At 38.1% G+C, this 26779-nt stretch overlaps 1 protein-coding gene across 1 annotated transcript in view; it reads right to left on the reverse strand.

Annotated features, from left to right (window-relative positions):
* The window catches only part of EML6 (EMAP like 6), a 247629-nt gene that overhangs the window by 64459 nt on the left and 156391 nt on the right, over positions 1–26779 (reverse strand). The window contains exons 14-20 of the mRNA XM_057743235.1: positions 25536–25722; positions 23404–23509; positions 15782–15875; positions 5981–6081; positions 4505–4707; positions 1546–1657; positions 1160–1287 (exon numbers count right to left, since the gene is read on the reverse strand). Of these exons, the coding sequence (XP_057599218.1) occupies positions 1160–1287; positions 1546–1657; positions 4505–4707; positions 5981–6081; positions 15782–15875; positions 23404–23509; positions 25536–25722 (931 nt within the window). The remainder of the gene's footprint in view (positions 1–1159; positions 1288–1545; positions 1658–4504; positions 4708–5980; positions 6082–15781; positions 15876–23403; positions 23510–25535; positions 25723–26779) is intronic.

Genomic DNA, 26779 nt, shown 5'->3' on the forward strand with positions numbered 1-26779 from the left:
TCCCATCAGTAACTATGGCCTGTCCATCACCAATGTGGGCAGGACTCCCTCCTCACCTCCACAGGCTCCCATCCCCTCAAGTGACATGTGATCACTTCTTTGAGCTGTGGGGATTCTGTTAATGTTTACTTTAATCTGATTTTACTGAATAAAATTTCTGAGGGGAGAGGAGGGGTAAGGAGCATGTGATATGTTTATGTGAATCAAAGCTGAGACTAGGATGATGCACAAAATCTAGGGAGACACATATATGTGGTGTGCGCCGAGCAAATAGTTTTTGTTAGTTTGACAGACTTTGACATATAAAGAGGAGACATACCAAAGAAGCCCCATCCACACCTGGACCTGATCTGGACAACGAGATTATGACTTTGAGCAGATACTGTAATGGGATGAGGCTCTAGGGGACCTTGGGAGGGGGAGCGTAGTTTGCATGTGGTAGGGACATGATAACTGGTGGCCAGAGGGCAGACTGTGCTGGACAGGTGACCCTCATGATCCTCCTGGCTTTCACACTCTGGTGTGATCACCTCCCTTTGAATGCGGGACAGCCGGTGGCATGTTACAAACCAATAAAGTGGGGCAAAAGGGGATGGGTGTTCACGGTTATATGTATGTGATATGATTATGTCATTTAAAGTTACTTAAAGGCACAGTAGTGCCCGTTTACTCTCTTTCCCTTGCTTGCTTTGAGGAAGCAAGCAGGGAACCCCATTTGACGAGGAACAACAGGCAGCCTCTGAGAGCTGAGGGTGACCCCTGGCCAACAGCCAGCAAGAAACAGAAGCCCTCAGTCCTGCACCCACGAGGAACTGAACTCTGCCAATAAGTCAAGTGACCCTGGAGGCAGATCCTTCCACAATTAAGCCTCAGAAGAGACCACAGCCCTGGCCCTTATCACAGCCTTACAAAACCTTAAACGAGGACCCAGTTAAACTGTGTTCAGACTCCTGACCCACAGAAACCATAAGATAACGAATGTGTTTGTTTTCAGCTAAGTGTGTGACAATTTGTTACACAGCAATAGATAATTAACACGGCATTTGCCCGACCCTGAGCGTGTGTCTCCTTACATTTTGCACCCTAAGTGCCCCCCGTTGCCTCACCCTGCTTCCAGCTCTGATGTGAATGTGCTTTAGGATACGTGTGAGCACAGTACCTGAACAAGCAGTGTCATTGGGCCGCTTTTATCAATTTCCAGGATCTCTCCATTTTTTGTTCCCACCAGGATATGTCCATGTCCCAAAGTGATGGCACGAATTGAAGGGTTATCTTCCAAAAGCAAGCCTGAGGGGGAAAATTGCATTTAATATTATAAATGTTGTATTTAATATAATAAAAACTAAAACAATTATAATGATTACATGGATTTTTTTTTTATAGTTTCAAAGTACTAGGTAATTATCCTTGATATTCTACCAGGAGCCAAGAGCTCTGAATGTGGAAGAAAAAAAGCTGATTTGGAAATGGATTTCCAAGAACTTAGTGCTATCTTTTCTATCCCTATGAACAGAAAGATTTCTACTGCATACTCGGGAGTGGCACCTTTTGAGCTAGTTGACAATGCTGCTCTTTTAATGGCATAAGTCTTCAAGCATCTTTCAAACATATCATCCCAGAGCTCCACAATTCCATCCTTTCCACCTGTTACAAAACCCTGCGAAGGCACAGATCGGAAGAATTATACACACATCAAAATGACAAGGTACTCACCCAGCCTCAGAAGCATTTCCCCTTGGCTAAAGAAGCTTTATTTGTGTTTTCTTCCTAAGTATAGGAGGCTGAAAAATCTGATAATATCATATTAATATAATATTTTCTGGAAGCATCTCTTCCCTATTTCTCTAGCAGGATCAAGCACTTTCTCATTGTGTGCCCATTTCACTTTCTTCAGACCATTGGTTGGAATTTGGTACCCTGAATCATGGATGGCCATTTCTGTGCCCAGTCCCTTGACTGGAATGTGGATTCTTACAGAACAGGATCAGCCTCAAAGCCTGGCAGAGTTTCTGGTACCTCATATACTCCTACTGAATTGGAATTAACATCACAATGAAAAATGATTGTTAAATATTTTAAAATATTTACTTCCAGGAAAAACATCGTTATTTATTATTAAGAGTAACTTAGGTATTTCATATAACAAAACTATCCTGCTATTTTGTTCAACAGACATCAATTTCAACAATAATTAAAATCCAGACTAATTTTTATAAAACCTGGAAAGTAAAAACCTTAACATATTGGGTATTTTTTACTAGATAGTGATCTTTATTCTTGTTCTAAGCTTACGATTTCTTGGCTTTATTCGTTTTCCTTTCTGGCAACTTATATACGGCAACTGTTCTTAAAAAAGTTTGTTTTTTTTTTTTTTTAAGAAAAATACTGAGTAATTCATTCTCTTTTCTCAGAAACTTCTCATTTACTTCATTTCAATGAAGTTCACAAGGAAATAATATTCTGAAGTTTATTACATTAAATATCCTATTTATCCTTATTATATATTGTGAACCTGGGGACATTCACTCTCCAAATTAGATTTAAATGCAATATATTATAATGTGATATCCCTGCCTTTTCCCATGATTTTTTCGGCTTCAGTTACCAAGCAATAAAAGAGTTTAAACAAGTCATATCACATCAACTTCTGAGTTTACAAAAAACTTTGCATTCTGCTTTAATCCTTTCTAAAATCTGTAGTATAACCAAAAACAAATTTGCTAGTGAAAAGCTGCTTAACTACTAAAACAACCATTGTAGTTGCACATCTAACAAGAACCTACTTCTGTAGTGAGATCAGCATATTTACCTGGGAACAGGTAAATGCAAAATGAGGCTTGGCTTAATAAGGTGTGTTAGGACTGTTTGGACATCAGACAGCACATATAAACTGGTACCATCAGCAAACTAGCAGTGAATAAAAAACTGATATTTTCCGGCAAATTGACTGAAGAAAGTGTTTTAAGAGCACTCAAGGTAAGTGTGATCTTTTTCAGCCCTGCCTTGTGGCGTGTGGGATCTTAGTTCCCCAACCAGGGATCGAACCCACGCCCCTTGCCATGGAAGTGCGGAGTCTTAACCGCTGGACTGTCAGGGAATTCCCAAGTGTGATCTTTATTTAAACAACAAGAACAACAACAACAAAATACTGCAAGACAGGGGACAGATCAGGACAAAGATGAGCTCGTGTAGAAATACGGCTGCTGTGATGGTTAATTTTATGTGTCAACTCACTGACCACAGGGTGCTCTGATTAAATATGGTTCCTGCGTGTGTCTGTGAGAGTGTTTCCGGATGAGATCAGTATTTGAATTGCTGGACTCAGTAAACTGCCCTCCCCAATGTGGGTGGACATCATCTAATTCACGGAGAGCCTGAATAGAACAAAAGGTAAAGGAAGGACAAAATCACCCTCCTTTTTTCCCATCTCACTGATTGAGCTGAGACATCTTACATTTTCCCATCCTCAGACTGGGATTTACACCATTGGGTCCTCTGGTTCTCAGGCCTTTGGACTTGAACTGAATTACACCATCAGCTTTTCTGTGTCTCCAGCTTTCAGATGGCTTAAGTGGGACTTCTCAGCCTCCATAACTGCATGAGCCACCTCCTTATAATGAATCTCCTTTTTGTATATGTATATTATATGTATACGTTTGTGTATGTGTGTCTGTATGTGTATATGTCTGTGTGTGTGTGTATGTGTGTGTGTGTGTATGTGTGTGTGTATGTGTCTGTGTGTGTGTGTGTGTGTGTGTCTGTGTCTATGCGTGTGTGTGTATGTGTCTGTGTCTAAGTGTGTGTGTGTATGTGTCTGTGTCTATGTGTGTGTGTGTATGTGTCTGTCTATGTGTGTGTGTGTGTCTCTGTGTGTGTGTGTGTGTGTGTGTATCTGTCTGTGTCTATGTGTGTGTATGTCTATACGTATCTGTATGCGTATCTGTATGTGTGTCTGTATGTGTATCTGTATACGTGTCTGTATGTGTACATCTACATTCTACTGCTTCTGTTTCTCTGGAGGACCCTGACTAACACAGCCAGTGAAAAGACTTCACTCTGACACACTTGTGAAAGTTGAGCCTGTCTACACAGGAGCAAGCTGGTTGTCAACATAACTCAGGTCAAACTGATGGGAGGGACGATAATTCAACCACCAGGCACTCCTAGGTCTCTGCTCATCGTGCCACCAAGGAGGAAGACCATGTTGGAATCTCTCTCAGGGCTCTCTTGCTACTGTGTGTCTACATTTATCCCAACACTTCTTAAGGAGTTCTTAGGAGTGACAGCCAGGAAGAATGAGTGTGAAAAAAGAGGATAGAAACGGCACATAAAGAAATAATCACAAACAAAAGAGAAATTTAAGGACACTTTGTGCTCCCCTCCATTCATGACAACACTTCCTAATTCAGGGAGTACTGTTTTTACACACAGGCATCCTCTTGGTGTGGACCTTCCTAAGCCTAACTTAAAATTTTAGAAAGCTAATAAGGAAAACAGACCATACCTTATCCAATGCATACATAGCAAACACGGGCCCGTCGTGAGCTTTCACTGTCTTTAGTAGGAGAATATCTTTCCAAATAAAAATATCTCCAGTAGCTGCTCCTGAGAACACCAGATCTTCCATTCGCCCATAAGAAACACACATCATTGTTTCTAACTTTCCAACACTTCCAAAAATTCCTCTTTTAGAGGTGAAGCCCCCACCTGGAGTGGACCAAGAATATTTATTACTTTTTGAAAAATCGACACTGTCTATGAACATTTAGAACAACTGTCTTCAGTGAAAAACCCAATGTGTCTACATTACCTGTCTACATAAAGATGTATTAAAATGGCAGGAAACATCATACCAAAAACATTATAAAAGGTTTTTTCCTTCACGCATTAATTCAGAGCTTGTTGAATCCCTACTTTGTGGCGGGCATAGTGGTTGATGCTGGGGTACAAAGGTGAAAAGAAAGAGTTCCTGCCCTCAAGGAACTTAGGGTCTGGTTGGGGAGAGAATATGTAACCAAGGTTCAGCACAAGTTCTATGCCAGCCAGAGGAAGGAGTGACTAAGTGCCTGGGGGAGCCAGGAAAGTCTTCCTGAATGCTGACCAAAGAGACTGAAAACAGCAGTGGCTGTAATGTAAAATGTAAACATGTTTTATGTATGTTTTGCCTCAATTTTTACCACAGCAACTTTGGGGTGAGAAAAATGAATCACTGTGTAGGAGAAGTACATCAGGTTTGTTCTTTATATGTTCACATTTCCCTGTATTTTCTGAGCACTGAGAAACCCAGACTCATTCCAGACAACTGTCTGCAGGCTTGCTCTCCAGACATGGCGAGTGCCACAGCCTTTTCTTCAAAAGCAGAAAGCATTCAAATAGTAGCTTATTTATGTTTTGTCCAGTAAAAGATGAGGGCTTGATATTAAAGCTGATACTAAGAATTCAGAAACAATCCCAATAAAGGTCTGCCTTATTAGTGAGAAGAGTAAGATATCCTTTCATGTTTTGCCCTGCTTAGATACTCATCCTTATTATCAGTATTATAAACCACAAGTATTTATTTTGACCGCTTACTGTGTGTAGTGTACTGTGCGTCAGGGTTTAATTCATGTGCTAAATGCAGTGATAAACTAATAAAAGAATGCTCAAAATACTGAAAATTTTATTCACCCAACAAAAGTGATTATTTCCTGCTCAGCAGTCCAACATAATCACTGCTTCCAGAACTGATGACTGAATACAAAAATAATTGTTTTCACAGCAGAACATTTCCCAAAACTTTCTAGACATTGATGAATATGCATGGCATCATATAGAGTGTTCTAAGCTTCACAGCTAAAACATTATTTGGGAGCACACATCTTTTAGGCATATTTTAATTTTAGATTGCAGAGATAGGCTAGGTAGTGGTGGTGGGGTTTTTTTTTTTCCCAGCTGGAGTAAACCTCTCAGCCACATAAATGATAAACCTAAACAACAGTACCTGCTTGTTGCCAGAATCTGATGTGCTTGATGCCAACTGTAACCAGCTTGTCAACATGGTGTGGGTTACACTTTACCACAAATATCTTATCTTTATGTCCTCTGTAAGAGACAAATAGGGGGGAAAATTCCAGTTCTGATGCAAGCACTGCTAGAGAGTTTTATTAAAAGCATGCATTTGGTCTAACTTTCATTAAGCACATCTAACAGGACAAGTAAATTAGAAGACAATTTAAAACACACATGAGGTCTACATTAAAATAATGAGCTTTGGCTTTTCCTTACATGTTTGAATCCTTCCTTCTTACCCTAATATTGCTACCACAGTCTACTTTAAACAAATTAATGAAATATTTAAAATAGATCAGAATGTCTCCATAAGATAAAATTAATGCCACCACTTTAGAATTGTAATTCTTGGGATGCAGAGGTCTTGTATAAGAGGAGGGAGAAGATACTGTAAAAGTATTTATGAGATGCTTCAAATGTAATATTCTTGCTGTGGAAGGCATAACTTTGGGTTAAACAGAGTTTCAGCTAGAAATGTATTCACAAGAAACTGAAGCCCCTGGCTCACATGCATGGAGAGAGAAAGGATGTCATCTACTGATTTAAGGCACTCAAGGATGCTGTGCATTCAGAAATGTAAGTTTATAACCCAAGAGGCAGAAGAATAAACATAAAAGTGAGTACTGACTGTAGGCTGGAGCTGTAATTCAGCATTCGACAGTGCCAGGGAAATTTCTGGTTTAGAGTATAAGGTAATCATATTAGAATCTAAAGATTTACTGGTCTTAATGGACTATTTGATGGTCTTCTCTGGTATATTAGGACCTAACTCTCATTATGTGAAAGAAAAGCAATTAACAAAAAGAACATGACTGACTAATCTCCTTTATGAATACAGATACAAAAATCTTAAATAAAATATTAGCAAAGAGAATTTAACAACATTAAAAAAATAGTACATTATGACCAAATGCAAGGGTGGTTCATTATTAAGGAATCAAATAATGCAATTCATCATATTAATATATGAGAATTATAAAAATTCTGTGAAAATTATCACTTTCACTGCCGCCAAAAAGGCATTTCACAAAAACCCCTAACAGTCATTTGTGATTTAAAAAGTACTCAACTAACACTCAATAAAGTAGGAATTAATGGATGCTTTAGAGCTATCCCTTAGATTTTTATATTTCCCTGCAGCTCTTGACTCTCACTGAGAAATACAGATTCACTCCAGACCAACTATACACAGATTGGCTCTCCAGACGTTGTGTGCCTTTATCCTTCCTTTAAAAACAGAACGTGCTGGAATAGTAGCTTATTCATGGTGTATTTGTGTGTGTATGAACTCGAAAGTTAGATTCTTACTTAATGTTATTTCCAGTAAAGTCAGGAACAAGACTATTACCACTACCACTTAACACTGTACTGAACATATTACCTAATACAATGACAAGGGCTAAAAAAAAAAAAAAAAAAAAAAAAGACACACGTGCTGGAATGGAAGAGGTAAAACTATTTCTATTTGCAAATGATATAATTATAGGCCTAAAAAATTCAGAAGAAAATAATGTAAAAACAACGGCAAATAAGATCATTTAGAAAGGTTTCGGTATATAAAATTAAATACAGAATCAGTAACCTTAATATATACAATATCCAGCTGAAAATATATTGGAAGAAAGGACTCTATAAACAACAAAGATATCAAGGCATAAATTTAACAAGAACTGTGCACTATATATAAATGAGTACAACAACAACAACAACAAAACACCCCATATCTGTAAGATAGAAAAGTAGACTTTAAAAAATGGAAACACATTCCATGTTCTTGGGTTGGAAAATTCAATCATAAAGATGTTAATTCTCCCAGCTTTGTTTATAAATTCAACTTGATTCCAATAAGAAAAGAGCATTTACTGTCTGTTCTTTAACCTGGAGTTAGTGACACCTTGATTTTAAAGTTCTTTTGGACGAATAAAACAGTAGTAATGGCCAGGAAAACTCTGAAAAAGAAAAGCAAAGTGGGAAGAGTAGCTCTCCTAGATATTAAAACAACTCATAAAGGCTTCATGATTAAAACAGTGTGGTACTGGTGCACAAAGTGACTGACAAACCAATGGCAAAACAGAAAATCTAGAAAGAGACCCAAATGAATATTAAAATATAGTACATAATAAAGACAGGTCTCAAGTCAATGGGGAAAAAATGAATATTTAAAATAAATGGTGTATGTTACCAAATGCTGGCAAGGATGTGGAGCAACAGGAATTCTCATTCATTGCTGGTGGGGAATGCAAAATGGTACAGCTACTTTGGGAGACATTTTGGCAGTTTCTTACAAAACTAAACATATTCTTACCATAAGATCCAGCAATCATGTTCCTTGGTATTTATCCAAAGGAGTTGAAAACTTATGTCCACACAAAAACCTGCACATGGATGCTACAGCAGCTTTAATCATAATTGCCAAAACTTGGAAGCAACCAAGATGTTCTTCAGTAGGTGAATGGATAAAAAAACTGTGGTACATCCAGACAACGGAGTATTATTCAGTGCTAAAAAGAAATGAGCTATCAAGCCATGAAGAGACATGGAGGAACTTTAAATGGATATTACTAAGTGAAAGAAGCCAATCTGAAAAGGCTATATACTGTATAATTCCAACTAAATGACATTCTGGAAAAGGCAAAATTATGGAGACAGTGAAAAGATTAGTGGTTTCCAGGATAGAGGATGGGAGGGACAAACAGCCAGAGCACAAAGGGTTTTTTAGGGTGGTGAAACTATTCTGCATGATACTATAATGGTAAATATATGTCATTATACACTTGTCAAACTCATAGAATGTGCAACACCAAGAGTGAACCCTTATGTAAACTGTGGACTTTGGGTGATAGTGATGTGTCAATGCAGCTTCATCTATTACAACAAATGTACCACTCTGGTGCCAGGTGGGGATCTGAAGGTGGCTGGGATAGTGGGTAAATGGGAACTTTGTATTTTCTGAACAGAGAAAATACTGTGAACTTAAACCTGTTCTAAAAAGTAACATCTATATAAAAGGGAAAAGAAAAATGTTTTTGGAACACCTTAATAGCCATACTGAGAAAGGATAAAATTGAATCTGTTCCTCATAATAGATAATGGGATAAATTCTAAATAGTTCAGAGATCTAAATGTAAAGATAGCAGATCAGAAGAAATCACGAGTGATTCCTTTTAACCTGAGGACAGGGAACACTTTCTTTAATAGGTCTCAAAATCTTGAAGTAGTAAAGACTGATAAACTTGACTACATAAAAATAAAAGCCTTTGCACGATGAAAAACATCATAGCAAACGCAAGAGACAAATGACAAACTGCAAGTTACAGACAGACAAATAACCCTAATATTTAAAGGACTACTGCCTGTATGAATTGTATTTCAGAGAAACCAAGTTATTCATGTGGGAAAATTCTTATTTTATAGAAGAATTTTAGCTAATATGAAGAATGTATAATAGAATTACAAAACTATCATTTTCAACCCCTAATTAAATAATCAAGTTCACCCACAGTTGTAAATGGATGCTACAACCATTAAAAAATACATTGATGGGAAGTTTTCTAATAGAAGGATCAGGTTGAACCCACAATGGGGCTTAGTATTACTAAGAGTAGGAGAACCAGACATTTGGAGGCAGTGGCACACCACAGGGTGTACTGGAAGGGTGATCTGCTTTGAGAAAGAGGAATTCCATCCCTGACATTGTTTAGTATTGCTGGCTCATGGGAATAATAAAAAGCTGACTGGCTTTTAGTTGGTTTTATTATTCTTTAAAAAATTTCCTACAGATAATACAAGCCCTATTGCTTGTACCTGGCAAGTACTACTCCCACTGCCCTGACTCTCTGGTATGCCACTAATGATGTTTCTTCTGATGAGTGAAACATGAAATATGTATCAGGTACTCCTGACTAAAAAATTGAACTTAGGAGAAAATATCTGCAAATCCTATACATGATAAGGGGCTTACATCCAGAATGCACTTTTAGAAAGTCTTACAACTTAATAATAAAAAGACAAGTGACCCTATTAAAATGGGCAAAGTATCCAAATAGACATTTCTACAAAGATGATATATGAATGTCTAGTAAGTGCATGAAAAGATGCTCAATATCATTAGCCACTGGGGAAATGAAAATCAAAACCTTAATGAGATATCACTTCATACCTACTAGGATGGTTATAACAAACTGAGAGACAATAATAAGTGTTGGCAAGTATGTGGAGAAATTGGAACATTCGTTCCTTGATGGTGGAAATGTAAAATAGTGTAGCCACTTTGAAATGTGTTTTGGCAGTGCCTCAAAATGTTAAATATAAAGTTGCTATATGATTCAGCAACTCTATTCTTAGGTATACACCCAAGAGAAATTAAACACACTTCTACTTAAAACCTTGCACACAAATGTTTATAGCAGCATTATTCATGATAACCAAAAGGGGGAAACGACCCAACTATCCATCAACTGATGAACAGATAAATAAAATGTGGTAGGATCCACACAATAAAATATTCAGCAATGAAAAGGGACGAAGTACTGATACATTTTATGACACAGACGAACCTTAAAACATTATGCTACATGGAAGAAGTCAGTCACAACGAGCCCCATATTGTATGATTCCATTTATAGAAAATGTCCAGAATACAAAAATCCACAAAGACAGAAAGTAAATTAGTACTAATGAGTATGGGGTTTCTTCTGAGGTGGTGAAAGTGTTCTGAAACTAGATAGTGGTAATGATTGCAAGACTCTGTCAATATGCTAAAAAACACTGAATTGTACGCTTTATTCATTTATTTTTATTATGTAAGTTTCAAGTGTATAGCATTAAAATTTGACATCTGTATACACTACAAAGTGATTGAACTGTACATTTTAAATGAGTGAATTGTATGGTATACGATTTATTTATCAATAAAATTAGCATTAAGAAAAAAAACTGAATGCGAATCTAATCAAGCCTATGGATCTAACCACCATTTATGGGAAATGCCTGAAATGCTTTCATGAAGACTCAGTCAAGTTTAAAATGTGACATATTCTATAGATCTAATGACCTCGCTTCTCAAATGCATCCATGGCACAAATAAGATGAGGGGGGAACTGCTATAAATTAAAAGAGGCTTAAGAGATGACAGTCAAACATACTACGTGGGCCCTGTTTGGATGCAGATTTGAACAAACCAATCCTCATCTTCGAAATAGAAATGTCTGATTATAAATTGAGTAATGAAGAAATAAATTACTGTTGCTTTACTTAGTTGTGATAATGTAATGATGGTTTTTAAAAATAAGTCTTTTCAGTTAGACATGCCTAATGAAGTATATACAGGTCAAATGACACAATGCCTTGAATTTTCTTTAAAATCTTATAGCAAAAAAGAAAGTAAAAATAAAAAATGAGGGGGAGGAAGAGCTTTGTACCATTTGTAGAATGTTGCAGCTGGGTGATGGGTAGAGGGAGTTCATTGTGCTATTTCCTCCCCTTGTGCGTAACTTTTAAAATTTCCATGATAAAAAGTTAAAAGAAAAGTAAAGGAAGAACAGAGCATCTCTATACCTGTTATGTAGGCCCTACAATGAAAGGTAGGAAAAGGAGGAGAAATGGACTTTCGAACTTTCTTTGTTTCTTTGAAAGTCAAAAGTGAAGCATGGACACCAGGGCCAAGATACATTACTTGTTCCTGAAAGTATCAGGAACAATTAGGACAGAGAGGAAAAGGTTTAGATAAAAGAGAAGAGAAAATGTGCTTAACACAAGAGGAGAAATGAAACAGATAATCATAAAAGACATTAAACATCAAAAGATTTCTTGATCGAAGGACCATCCCCACAGCATCTAAATCATTAATATAAACTTTGCAGTGAAGATGCGAGAGAAAACTGAAATGAAAATTGAGAACAGATATCACAAATTACACCCCCTACACAGAGAAGAGCATTGTTTTGTTTGCTTATGTCTATACAATGTCAAACAATTAGATAGTTGGAAAAGTCTTTTCAAGAGTACATTTTAGTTTTCATCTAATTTCTTGGTATCATAAAAACACCAATGTTGTTTCTCTTGTAGCTAAAATTCTAAACTGACTAGTGATGCCACATAAATGTTTAGTTAATGTCAACACCTAAATAAAGAACATTCATTGAATACCTCTGTTATTTTTCCCTTTAGACACTTGCTGAATTTGTAGGGAAGTTGCCTACAACTCTGTGAGTGAGTGAGTGAGTGAGTGAGTGAGTGAGTGAGTGAGTGAGTGAGTGTGTGTGTGTGTGTAAGAAAAACAAAACGGAAAGAGTTTTAGGTCCTACACTGATAGAATAACAATGTAGGAGAGTCTGTACTGCTGCCCTAATCGAGGGCGATTCCTTATACCTGAGTCATAGGTAATTCACCACGTAGGGCCACATTCTAAACTCTACTGGAAAGCACAGGGGAGGAGGCAAGAAACAGCTTCTTCCAGAAGCCAAGGGCAGCCATACACCACGTGAGTTGGTTTCCAAATTCTCTATTCAAAACCCTTTCATTTGCACTGAGGCCCAGTCCTGTGTGTGTGATTTGGTTTTCTCCTTTTTTGTGAAGGTAGCCCACAACTGGAAGACTGAATGAATGTTTGATTTATACCCCAGCTCCAAAGAATATTTTAAATGGCTTACAATATAGAATAACATAAAATAAGCCAGGTAACATTGAGAAGAAAGGGAAGTGATATGTTGGTGAGTGGAAAAAAAAAAAGGGACTTATAGAGCAATATGCATAATATCACATACATGAATAAAAATGGATAAAAATACTAGCAGAACGTATACCAAAGAACATATGCTAAAATGTTAGCCATGGCTATATCTGGGTAGTAGAATTATGAATAATTTTCTTTTATTTTTTTTATTTTCATTTTCTTCTTGGTGCTTTTCTGTGTTTTCTAACTTTTTTTTTATAAGTGTGTATTATTTTGAAAACAGAAAAAAATTAATGTGTTATTTTAAAAAAGAGACACGTTTTTAAAAAAGGAACGTGAGAAAGGAAAGATGTCAATTTGGTATGCAGGGACTGTAGTAAGGGTAGGGACCTAAAATAGATCAAGCAGCAGAGCTAATACAGAAACGCCTACTTTGAAGGTCCACGTCCCTGCTCCACATGGGCATAAGGTTTGTCCGTAAGTTTTCTAGTAGCACAACTGTTTCTCTTTAACATTGACGTATTCTTGTTATGCACCTTGATAACTGTACCTTTTGCTTAATATCCCCACTGTTCAAACTTCTGAGATGAAGCTTGTCAAAAATAGTCATTGCCCCCCAGTCATGTTACTCGTGTGATGGAAATCCAAATAAAGGGACACAGAGGTGCCTGATTAATCATCTCATTGTTCTGCCCTGAATGACACTGATATCAGGCTATTTCACTACTGCTCATAAGAGATTGTTCTTGGTTATTAAATGGGTTACTTGTATATCAGGCTAAAATCTGAACAATCTTTAAAAGGAAAAAAAGACTAAAAAATTCATTTGTGATGGAGGTGAATGAAGTCAATCGTGAAAATTAGCAACGATCCAAAAAGAAAATTGTGCAAAGAGATTGGATCAAGGCTCATCAAGATCTTGTAATAAGATCTCTATGGGCCAGTTCTGAACTTCTCTAATTTCTCTGAGCTGATGAAAACGTAGGTTCACTTAAACACGTTCACAAACGAAGGTTGGCTTTTGAGTACAAAAGGCACACATCAGCCTTGGGTATCGGTGCCACAGATGGTGATGCCACCCTCTGGGGAGTGGGGAGATCTCACATCCTGGGTGATGGGTGCTACATAGAACACAGCCTGCCAGAACCACAAACCCGTGGGAAGCAGGTTCCTTGTTAAGCCCTGCTAGGTGATGCTGGCAACGACTGAGACACCGAAGTGCAGAGTGAGGGGTGTCACTGAGCCATCCTCTGAGAGTAAATCAGAGGAGGAGCTACAAGGACTCCTGGAAGCCAGTGAGGGCCCATCAGTAAAGTATTACTCCTTTTCCTTTGTCACTTCTTTCATGCCCCTGTTTTTAAAGTTTCTGTCTACTCAAGCACCCTAATCTCAGGCCATAAACAGAATTTTAATTTGTTTGTTTACTTATTTACATAAATATTTATGTTTAACATTCTGTAAACATTATTTATTTATTTATTAAAAATGTAGTATTCATCCAAAGAACTTTAACAATCTTTGACACTCCTTGGAAAAAGCACTGGTGAATTTTACAATTGCAAAATTGGTCTCTGAGGACAATTCTGCAGGTGTCCTGTTTGGGGAATGTGACGTACGGCTTACGAGCAATTTCAAAAATAAACTGTTATTAACATAAGGCTGTCAAGTCACTTTGTGTTAATGAGATAGAAGTAACACTACCAACCATATCAAATATATACTTCTAAAATATTAATAAATATTTCTTTCTTCCATTTTTGTTACTATTTCTGGCATTCAACAGGGGAGCCCCCCACATTTGCAGAGGGTTTTCTAGCAGGAAAACTGCATTTCTGTTGCTTTTGAAATGCAGACATGTGCTTTGCCTGAAATTATCTATAATGCAGATGGTATGCTATCAAAAATATTAAAGTAAAATTCAGTATATTAATCTAGGAGGAAAGCAGAGTTCTGATTAGAAGCTGAATCTGAGTAGCAGCAGGGAGTGATACAACCGTGAGAAACACTAGAGAGACCAAGAGAAAAACCACTTGGGTAGGCAGATGTATGAGCTGCCATTCGCTGTCAAGAATTCTATCTCAATAGCAGTCATCAGAAAAGCTCCTCTTTCTCTCCTAAGATGGTCAGCTGGAGTCCTCAAGGCTCCATCTGCTCCTTCTCTGAGTCTCCAGCAATTTATAGATCTTCATTCATTATATCAAATTGCCAAAAAAACACCTTTTTTTTCCCTATTTAATACTGTAGAGGGAAAAAAGTGAACATTGGTGTTCAAAGCCATTAATTTAAAAATAATTTTACGGTGCAAGATAAAAAGGAAGGTGGTTTATGCAGGGAAGAACCAGTAGAGAAATAAACTGATAACATGCCTGGGGCTACAAACTGTATTGCTGGGCCTTGGCCGCCAACTATCTTGACCTCTGATCATGGCCGGGCACACGGCTAAGCCCAATGCAAGCAGGAGTGGAAAGCAATGTCCAGGCTTAGGGCTGATTCAGCAGGGAGGGAGGCTGGGGTAAGGGAGGACAGGTGGTCTATAAACAGCAGTCGGTCTTGGAAAGTCTATTTATAAGATGGGGAGATTAGGGAAACAATTTGCCTGCTTTGAAAGTGAGTGGCAGATGCACACGGCGGGCCTCCTTTCCTGCATGCTGCAGCCTCATGACAAATGGTACTTCTGACTCCAGTGACACTGACAATCCTTCACCAGATGCTAAGACAGTGGGAAAACAAGGGGCAAGGCACAAGACTGAGAAAAGCTGCTTCTCTACTGCTGGTAAAAAGCTTGGATGTAGCTAATGCATGTATTACTAAAAGCAAAGTGATGAGTAACTCTCTGGAAAGGATTTCAGAATTTTCCAGTTCCCTGAAACAAACATTAATTCCTCTACATCAGGTTTGTCACCATGAAACATTACAATACGTTTTCACTTAGGTGTTAAAGCTTTCTATGTGAATTTCATCTGAGTTTGAAGGTGAAATCTTACCAGAAAATGCAAACTATCGACGTTTACTGAAGTGTGATCATCGGCAGGATGCCGTAAGACCTCGGCAGCTTCTTACCTGGTGGTGGCGATCTTTTCTCCCTTTTTCCAGTCCCAAAATACAATACTGTGAAAATCGTCTAAACCAACCGACACCAGACATTTTCCATCGGCTGTATGAAAACAACACAAATGTCAAATGACTCATTTCTTCAATGAAAAACCAAAACATTTTATATACTGTAAAGAGGAACAAGAAATTGACCTTAAGAATATTATTTAGGCTCAAATACATTAGGAGAATAATACACTAAATGGACCTCACTGAATGAAAGGCATATCTACTAACAGTAGAGCTCCTCAATGTAATAACTGATTGCGGAATTGAATCGCTGACCCAACATTTCAATCTGAGACACAGGGCTGGGGGGAGCTTCTCAGATACGTCACCAAAACCATGTCTATTTTGTGTCAGACAAGTCTCATGACATTTACTGGGAGAGCCATTTAACTCTGTGACTCTTAGTCTATTTTCAGCTCTAAAAAACTGGGTTCTGTTTAACCCTCCAAGATAAGAGCATTATAGAAACTAAATTTAACTCAGAAAATCCTTTCAAAAGATGATTTTATAATTTAAAAAATCTTAATTTCTTCGTTTCCCTATTTCAAATGTAATATGCTTGTGGTAGGACATTTAGAAAATACAGATAAAGGAAATTTTAAAACCATTCGAATTTCTAGGCCTACATTTGATATATATCGTATCAGTTTCTCTACATAAATGTGCTTTCAAGAAGCAAAACCAGGATCATAGTGAACATACCATTACTTAAGTTTTTTCACTTGTTATATGATGAACATTTTCCCTTAGCATTAAAATTATTTATAATACTATCAATGATTACTATAATTTGGACAGGTTGTTTTCCAAAATCAAATATTTATGACATTGAATTTGAAATCAAAATAGTTAATTTGCTTTTTCATTTCAAGACAGAAGAAGATGTACAGTCAGTGAGTCTTTCCTTTGCTGCTTCCTCACAAAGCTAGAGTCACAGGAGAAGCGTCTTAGGTCAGCAGTTCCTCTCTAACTTGGAGTGGGCTGGGAGATGGGTGGCCAAACTCACTGAGCCTCAGTTGAGCAGGGCGCCTCCTCTGACTACAGAGGATCAATGACATGAGGGTAAAGAAACATTGGTATGTGATAAACTGTTTCTCCACAGCCCACCCAGGGTTTCGACTGGTATTTTCAAAGGCAACCCCAGGGTAGATGTCAAATTAGGTTTGCCAGGGAAAATAAAGGAACCTAGTCAAATTTGAATTTCAGATAAGTAATGAATAATTTCTTCATACAAGTATGTCCCACACAATATAACTGCAAGCAATATAATATTGCAAGGGACATGCTTGTACGAAGAAATTATTTGCTGCTTATCTGAAATTCAAATTTAATTGGGTCTCCTGTATTTTTATTTGCTGTATCTGGAGACCCTCCCCAAATGCTGGTTAACTAATGCCCAACCCTCGGGTGCCCTTACTTCTTCCAGAGACCCTCCCCCAACCAACTGGGAGCAGTGGTCTGCTCTTTTTACGAAGAAAAAAGGAGAGTAAGAGAAAGGAATGGTCTGGCTTAACAAACCAAATTCTCCCCAATCCTCTACCACCACTATATATGAGGCAAGGATCTGAAAGTTATATTAACCCTTTCAAGCCCCTAGACTATAGTATTAGGTGAGGACATTAACATTTTCTAAAGGCCTAAATCACCATCAGGTGATTACTATTAAAAAAAAAAAGTTTCCTCTGAATCACAACGAATATGTCCTTATGCTTAAATGTTACCAGGCTTTAAACTGTGCCCAGTCTCTTTTCACGCATTTGGGAGAAGGGGCAGGTGATGACTTCCTCTTCATTACCAACAACATTACCTTTCCTGTATCTCTTGGTGTGGCCTGGCTATGTTTCTATATTAGCATTTCTCTGTATTTGGTGATTTTATTTCTATTGGAGAGGTCTCCCTTTTTAGATGGTAAGCTCTTATTTAACACTTATAGTAAATACTTGTATCACATTTCCAACGTGATCCTCATACTGAAATGGTTTTCAATGAATTCTGATGATGCTGGTAACATCAGGAGGATGAGGAAGGAAAAAATGGAATGTGCCTACTGATGGTACAGAGGAAAAGGGAATGTTCTGTTACATAAAATTTTTAATCAAAAATACCGCACAGATGTAGAGAATGGACTTGAGGACATGGGGTGGGGGCGAAGAGGAAGCCGGGACGAAGTGAGAGAATAGCATTGATGTGGATACACTACCAAATGGAAAATAGATAGCTAGTGGGAAGCTGCTGCATCACACGGAGATCAACTCGATGATGGGTGATGACTTAGAGGGCTGGGATAGGGAAGGTGGGAAGGAGTCGCGGGCGGGAGGGGATATGGGGATATATGTATAAATACAGCTGATTCACTTTGTTGTACAGCAAAAACTGGCACAACATTAAAGCAACTATATCCCAATAAAGAGCTTAAAAAAAATACTACACAGATATTGTGTGGGGATTTTTGCATTTGTTAATTCTATATTTTGTTTTCTTTTGTAACCTTTGTAGCTATATTAGTATGTCCTTAGAATGCAAATATCCACACATTTTAAATGATAGTTTTTTTTTCTGTTTGGCTTTTTTTTTTTTACATTTTACGTCTTTTGAAGAAGCCCTCAGGGTAAGTTGATTTTTTTTTTTGCTTCTTTTTATTAGAATATGTGCTGGTCTTCACAGTTATACCACCTTTCTACCCCAATTCATGACTATGAGTAGCAATGAAGCAGCAGAACAATCCAGAGGCGCCTCAACAGCCCTCCCTCTTCTGTAGGGTGTGACTTTTCTTGAATTCTGCACGCGCGGGCTATTTCTACATACCACACAGTTTGGAAATATAATTGGCTACCTTTTAATTTTTTCCCAGTTTTGTTTCCCCTCACAGAGGCTTGACCTTAGCTTTGAAAATCCATTGTTCCTTGACCATTTAGTTGGAGTTTTTGATTTTCAATCATATTTTTAGAGTTCAGGTAATGTCCTTTCAAATCTTTCCAGTCACAGTATGTATTAATTATGGATATTTTGTGACATAGTCCAGAAATAATGCTACAGTGCTTAATGTCAACAGCAAAGGGCAAATTAGAAAGAGAAATATTTTACTCAGACAATTACAAGTTGGTCCTGTATTCAGGGCTCATAAAAAATGCATAGGTTTTTTGAATTGAAACACAATGAAATCACGCTAGTCCTAGATGTGCCCTTGTGGAAATCAGTATTATTCAGGGAAGGTTTTTAAAAATATGAGGATGATATTTAGGCTAGAAAATGTTTATGTGGCTGAACCTTTCTCTTTCTAATTGGTTTTCTATTCATGTGGAAACAATTTCCTAACTGCAAGAACAGAAACAAAGACGGCTCCGTTTTCCCTCGACAGTAATAATAACTCCACAAAGTTAAAGAGCTGCTCAGTTACGTGACACAATACAAATTCATTCCTCCTTGTTGACGTAATTTAGAGGTATGGGTTATGTTGTTAGAAACATTTTTGATTAAAAATGTCATCTTTTTCTTTGCTTTGGAAGAGTGGCAAGAATAGATTAATCTAAATTCCTAGGTGTAACTGCTTATCTGTTGTCTAGTTTTCACATCATTTCCCTGCTTTGTATTTCCATGACAACTTCTTTCTCTAATTTCTTTCTATTATCGGTAGGTCCCCACAACACCCCCCAAAATGAGCTGACTTGCAAGAGATACATGGGTGTGGGGATATACTGAGGCACATAGATGGAGCCACCAGCTAGATAATAACCATTGTGGGTGCCCTGTTTGCATGGTTAAACTGGGAAACCTAAGTCATCTTCTCGCTCAGCATTTTGACTAAAATTTCTCACTTTTCTGTAAGTATCCAAAAAGAAGGAGGAGTTGCTACTGCTCCTGTTCACAAAAGTGTTTGATTCAGCACTGTTACAGGACAGGGGTCCCTTTTCATGGGGGTGCTGTTCCATGTGGCAGCCTCCACGCCCCATCAGGCCCACACTCCATTCGCACTGGAGAATGGGGGTGGAGGCAGCTGGAGGCACTGGCCATTGGGTAGAGGGAGGGAGGGAGGAAGTAAGGGAGTATGCTGAGTGGTCCAGGTACGACTCTCATGCTAAAAGTTCACACCAGCCCTGGTGGAGGGCAGGGGCAGGAGAGGGCAGGAGGACTGAGCAGGCAGAGTGCAACTGGCACTGCTTCCGCCAGCTCACGGCCCCAGGCCGGGTGGCTTTCTCACGGGACTGAGAGCCAGGAGACCTGGGTCCCCGCTCTGGCTCTGCCACTGTTTGACTTTTAGCTCGGCCAGACCACCAAAGTCTCTGGATGTTCATTCTTGGCCTGTACAGTGGTGCAGGCATCTGCTTAAGACTAAAGGTATATCATTATAACACAAGGTACTATTATTAATATAAAGTAAACCAAAGAGGCTTCAGCTCACACCTTCAGGAGGGCCATAGAGACCATAAAGACCACAATTCATCTGCATGTAACCACACACAGTGATGGGTCAAACACAATGGATACTTCCCTACTTCCTGAATAGTCCTTAATGTTAGTGCTTTCTCAAATTATCATCTAGCTTCCTTTCTGCCATTTATAAATTAACATTGTATTTAAACTCTGAGACAAAAATGTAATTTTCCACAATCAAAAATAACACGTTTGCTGCATAAATGGGCTCTTCCCTAGTGACTGTTATCTGGGGAAGAGAGAATGTATTGTTAAAACGGAAATATCCTTTTTACACAGAAAATATTTCATATCTGGGCATTTCTTTATTTGCCCAAAATGGAAATTAGAAGTAGTGACAGAATCAGCTTCTCAACCTCTTCCTGGAGTATCTGGTTTCTCCATCCCAGGCAACGATGTGAGGAGCTGCCTTATGAGGGAAAGATTTCTAAGTTCGGTTCATATCTTGATCTTCCTTTTATAAAACTACTAAGCCCAGAAGAGATGTAGGCTCTCAGAAATGCAAAGACTAAGTTACTGGGTACTAGCTTATTGCTACTAACTTGTCTCATAATCAATGTTTTTATCAACATTCCTCTAATCTCTTCTCTAAAGGTATTTAACATGAGTTAGTTCTTCTGTTCTTCCTAAATTAAAAATCAAAAATTTTGACATACAATAAACTGCATGTATTTAAAGTGTAAAAAAAAGACCCAAAATTTAACCAATTCTATAGAAAAAATAAACTGATGATTATTAAATTCTATTCCTATTATTCTAAATTTCCTGACACTCTGTGTATATGTTAATATACATATACACATTTCAGTTGAAATCAGTGAATAGATGCTATTTTGAGTTCTACTCTTTCTTAACTTGATACATAGAAATGTGTATAAAATACACATAGTCCACATATTTGTCATTTTGAATTATAGCTTTTATTAAACAGTGCCAAATTGTCTACTAGAATTATTGAGTCAATTGGCAAAGTTGCCAAAAATATGAATATATGAGAGTCTCCACAATCTAGTACACATTGAAGTTTTATTACTTTATTTAATGGGTGTCTTACCGCTCTTCTAGAGCATACTTATTAATATAATTTTTATATTACGTGTACACATATGTATCCACTAGCAAGTTAATTTTAGGAAAAGGACAGAGTTCAGCCATCAAGTAGTAGAACTATTAAAAAAAAAAAAGCAGAAACCCATTCACATCTTTGGAATAGAATCTTATTTGAACTGAAATTATACTTTCATTTTAGATATTACTGCTTTATCAAGGATATATGGTACACTTATTTTAAAGTTGTATGTCCATCAAACTTCTGGAAGTCAAGGACTTTGTATTCACTGTTTATTGGGTGCATTATCTGGGCCTTCAACTGGCAGGTGGTAGCCAAGTCACTGCCCACCAATGTAGAGTATGAACTGTTTAGCTTTGATTTTTACTAATTCGATAACCACAGAAAGTACCGAATAACTTCTAATAGTGATATAACAACTCAGATTTGTACAGTAGTGTACAGCATGTGGGAATGTGCATGTGACACACCCACAGAAATCTGCACCATGTGACTGGTCAGAGAATAAAGAGAATTTCCATCAAAAGATGGTTTTAAACGTGAAGTTCTAGAAGCAGTAGTGAAAGGCAAGACAAAGTGCGTTAAGCAAAATTTCATTCATTCATTTATTCACATTTTTGGAGTAGCTTCTGTGTCCACCGCACTATAGCATGTGTAGTGAGGACCGGAGTGATGGGCTAGATGAATGGTTTACTGTCTGAGAAGGGCGTAGGAGATGCTAACACACATAACTACTGTACCACATAGACTCTAACAGGTACCACAAGAGCAATGACAACAAATGGGCTAAGGAATGCAGAAGAAGGGACAGGGCATTTCTCCCTGGAAGGATGGAGGAGAAAACTTTCAGCTTGGTCTTAAAGGATGGTTGGATTTGAACAGACACATGGGAACAGCATAAGCAAAGGAACATAGGCAAAAAAGGACAGGAGTGCATTTAGATTCTACAGTTAGGTAGATGTGAAGGAGCACCAGTGGGTTAGTAGGTGAAAACACAGCAAAGGAAGTTTGAGGGCAGATCACAGAAGGCCGTGAATGTCCAGCCAAGGGCTCAGCCCTGAGTCAGTCAACCAAGGGGAGTCCCTGTGGTAGCAGTGTAACTGCACTTCCAGAAGATTCCAGAAGTGGGCTGGACGGACTGGAGGAAGTGGGGATGGAATCAGAGACCAGCATAACCACCATAGCTCAGATGACAGGAAGTTCAAGCTTGAACAAGGAGAGTAGAGAGGGAGGCACATAAGAGAGAGAGATTGGGGTTGTGAAATGGAATTTAACAACCAATTTATACACATATTAAATACACATATTGCACATATTAAACATTTGAATGGAATTTAGAAGAAGGAGATTACAGAATCAATTTTCTGTAGAAAGTTGAGAATTTTTTTTTCTACAGATCTAATATCTACAATTGTGGTTATAAACATTTCTAGGTAAAAACACCTTTTGTGATAGGCCCTCATTCTTCAGTTCTAGCATAAAGAAACGGCCTTACTCTAAAGAAAATTATATTCATCAGTTAGTATTTTAACAGCACTGTGTTCAAATTTTAAATTTAGGAGATGGAAACTTCAGTTCTATTTTTTCAATCTGAAGTTTTATTTCCAAAACACCAATGTTGTAAGTGGCCCTTTGCAGAGCATTTGCAGCCCTCCCTCTAGTTCTTTATATTTCAAATCACAGGTGCTGTATTCCCACTTATTTGGAGAGATGAAATTGATGTTCTGAGTCACTGCCAGACATTTGCAACTAAGTCTTTCAATGGCAACAGCTGCTCTGGATTTCAAATCTCTCAAGCAAATGCAGAACACAGTGTGAGCTCTGGGTAATGACTTGGGAGAGAGGAAATGAGGAAGACGAGGGAAGGAGGTGTGGTCTAAAGGCCATATTTTTTTTTGTGAGGTATTCACATATCTGATTTCTAATCTAAAACTGGGTAGCTGACATACAAAGGGCTTGGCTCCTTACAAGCAGGACTAAACTAAATAAGAGGATTTTTTTTTAAGAAAAAAAAAAAAAGGAAACCCAAAGTAAATGTGGAACCATCCGTCAGTGACTCCGGTAGCAAATTGGTGCTTACCTGAAAAATCGAGCGCACACACTCCTCTCTGATGTTGTCCTTTCAACAGTGACAAACATTTCAGGGTCTGTGTGTCCCACACATGAATAGCAGCATCTCTTCCAACCTTAAGTAACAGGATAAGTGTTATTAACTACTTATAAGTTATAATAAGAATGATTTTGTTCCTTAGAGTCAAGTGCTGCTCAGCCATTAAACCCCACATATTTGGAGAGCAGGAAGACCCTGGGAAATCATCTGGTCCAACGCTACTGCTTTCCAGAGGGGGAAACTGAGGCACAAACAGGCTAAGGGTCTTGTTCTGGCATCAAGGTGGGCACCAGCTGAGCCTAACCTGGTGCATGGCTCCCAGTTAAGGGATGTTTAAAACTCTAGTTCAAACGTCCACTGTGCTTTCTTTTTGTCAGTTAATTCTACCCTCCCCTTCTGCCTTCTCAACTCCATACATGATTCCACTCCCTGGTCAAGAAAGTCAGCTGTATATTTGCATGGCACTATCCTCAGAGCTCTTTTACCCACCTCAACTGTTTACCCACCTCGAGAAGGCCTGGCCCTGCTTCTCCCCCTGGGAAATGACAGTTTCATGGCTTAACTCTCTGTCACGAAGGTGGCTTCTCCTCGAGGGGACACAAGCTTCTATCACACCAACTCCCAACAACAGAGAAAACTGTAATACTAAAGTGGTTTTCCTCACTGATAACACATAGAGGAAAAACCCTGTTGGGTATGATGACTCTAAAAGGGAAAATGGGACATAAAGCCATGCACAAAACAGCAGAGTCTGGTCAGCTCCTACACTGGCCATTGGAGGCCCAGTTACCCCTAAAGTGGCTACGGGCATACTGGCCTGCCTCCCATCAATGACAATATAGAGTGCAGTAGCTCCTCGGGGGATTAAGCAAAGAACCAATCTCTGGTTTTGCTTTCAAAGGAAGGCTATTAACTACCCATGAATCAAGCATCATCTGTTTCTAAGAAAGACTAAAAAAGGGGTGTGGGGGCAGGAAAGAGTGAAAAGGCAAAGCAGTGATCAATGACTTATAAAACTTAATGTCAGCTAACGTAGACTAGACGGTCTAAGTTACAGCTGGAGGAGCAGCAAACCGGTGTTTCAACTAATGGCTCGTCCCCTTTGGAGGATTATAATCCTTTTACAAATAATGTAAGAGCTATGAACTATTCTCTCCCCAAATGCACATTTCTGGGGGCTGGCTCCTTTCATGCCCTCAGTTTCATCCATGGATCTCATGAATATCAGACTATAAACCCTTTCAAAGACTTCTGCCTCCTGTATGTCAAGTCTCAGAAATAGTTCTCTGTCTTATCTTAGTCTCTGACCCTCACATCAGTAGTTTTTCTTGGAATTTGCCACTTAGATGTTGAGGATCAGGTGAAGTATTACCTACAGTTAAAAGCCCATGATAAAACTGAACCAAAATGTAATCTATACACTGGTAGAAAAGAGCACAATACTGAAAATACTGTTGACAGTATTATTGCTTTACCAGCAAGACAATAAATCTGAGTTTAACAGATTCTGTGTTTACTGAGTTGACTTTTATCCCCCTCCCTTTTCCACACAAAATGATTGACTACAGGACTCTGTTCTGAGGAGCTTTTCAATTATAGACTCAATCCAAAGTTTAGGCATTCCAAAATGGTTCAGATAAAGTTTAGTTTTTTGAAGGTTAAAATATAACAAATTAGCCAAAATTCATGACTTGAAGTTTTACAAAAATAACTATACACTGGATGTTACAGTAGTATTAAAAGATGGTTCATTCAATAAACGTTTACTGAGTACCTGGGATATACTAAGTTCTGGGTAGACAGTAATGAGGAAAATATATTAAGACTTCATGGAACTTACATTACTTTAGTTTTACCTAATCCTGTTCATAGATCTCATCATTTTAGAATATGAATCCCTCAAAGGCTTCCCAAAAGTGCTGGAATGTATTGATTGATTCTCCCACCATCATGAAATGATCCAGCATTCACTGCACCTTCAGCTTCCTGCCTCATGTTTACTTCTACCAAGTATTTCTTGAATTTCTCATATGTAAACTGAATTCAAAATTAAATCCTCTCTCTCTTTGGCTAAACCCCCATATTACAGGAGAGATATATACCTGCCCAGTGGCCACATAGTCCTTCACTGGATGGATGGTCAGGCTGAGAATGTCATCATCGTGTCCCAGGTACAGCCTCTGGGAATGTTGCTGCCTGTTGTACACAACAGCAACTGCAGCAATGTGATAGACCACTTCTCCAGCTTGTGTGTAGAACAGATTGTTTCTACAATCGTAGCCTCTATAACTGAAGCACAGGTCCAAGAAATACATAGTAGTTGAATAAGCAGTGAATGAACAGAGCAGAAGTTGTGAGAAGATAAAGTTAACATGTTAATATGGACATGGACAAGTAGAACCCAGGTGTTGCCACAGCTGCCTAGGACAGTGAGCTTCAGTGGGGGTATGAGGACCTCTGAGGGCATGTGATGACTTTCTACAGGGCAAATGGACACTGATAACTTTAATAGAATCTATTTCCAGATCCTCAGCTACTATGTGTGCTCTCTCTTGAAACTGACTAGTTTGAGAACACACCTGCGATAAGGTACTGGTTTTCCTTTCCCACCTCCCCTTTCCTAACTGCCTTCCTCCCAATTTAGGAAGTCATTCCTCTCATCCATCTGGAATCCTACTATGGTATAATACCCTGGAAGGTCAAACCTTCCAGGGATACCAAAGCAAGTACAAGTGAGGATGGATATTGAAAGTGAATAACTCCAACAACTGGGTAAGAAATCCTTTTGCAAGCCAAGTGACTTCCAATTCTTTGCTTTTAACAAAATTGAAGAGTGATTTAACTGAACTATTAGCTGATGAATCATTAAACTACATTTTTGTGTGATATATCAAAATCACAATACATATTTTTGGCCTATAACCAAAGAGGAGTTTAAAGAATTGATTACCATTGCTGTGATGAAACTGCCTCTATTCTCATCTACTTAAATAGGTAGACATGAATAAGCTTTCTTAGTGCTTACATTAAAAAATGAAAAACTGGAATAGATTCAATGCTAAACTATTACCCTCTAGCAATAAGAAATATATATGTACATATATCTGAACTTATTGAAGTTTTATCTTATTAAAAGAATTTTTCCAATAAATTTTTTTATGTTTAATAAATATAGTACCAGAATTTGTACTATATTTATATTGATTTGGCCAGCTATTTATTACTAATAGTTATAACAATAATTAAATCCAGAAAAAGTTTGTTAATGCAAAGAACGGCACTGTCCAACAGAAATATTATGTCACATAGGTAATTGAAAATTTTCTAATTGTCACATTAAAAAAAA

The sequence above is a fragment of the Hippopotamus amphibius genome, chromosome 7, assembly GCF_030028045.1.
Source record: "Hippopotamus amphibius kiboko isolate mHipAmp2 chromosome 7, mHipAmp2.hap2, whole genome shotgun sequence".
Taxonomy (NCBI): Eukaryota; Metazoa; Chordata; class Mammalia; order Artiodactyla; family Hippopotamidae; genus Hippopotamus; species Hippopotamus amphibius.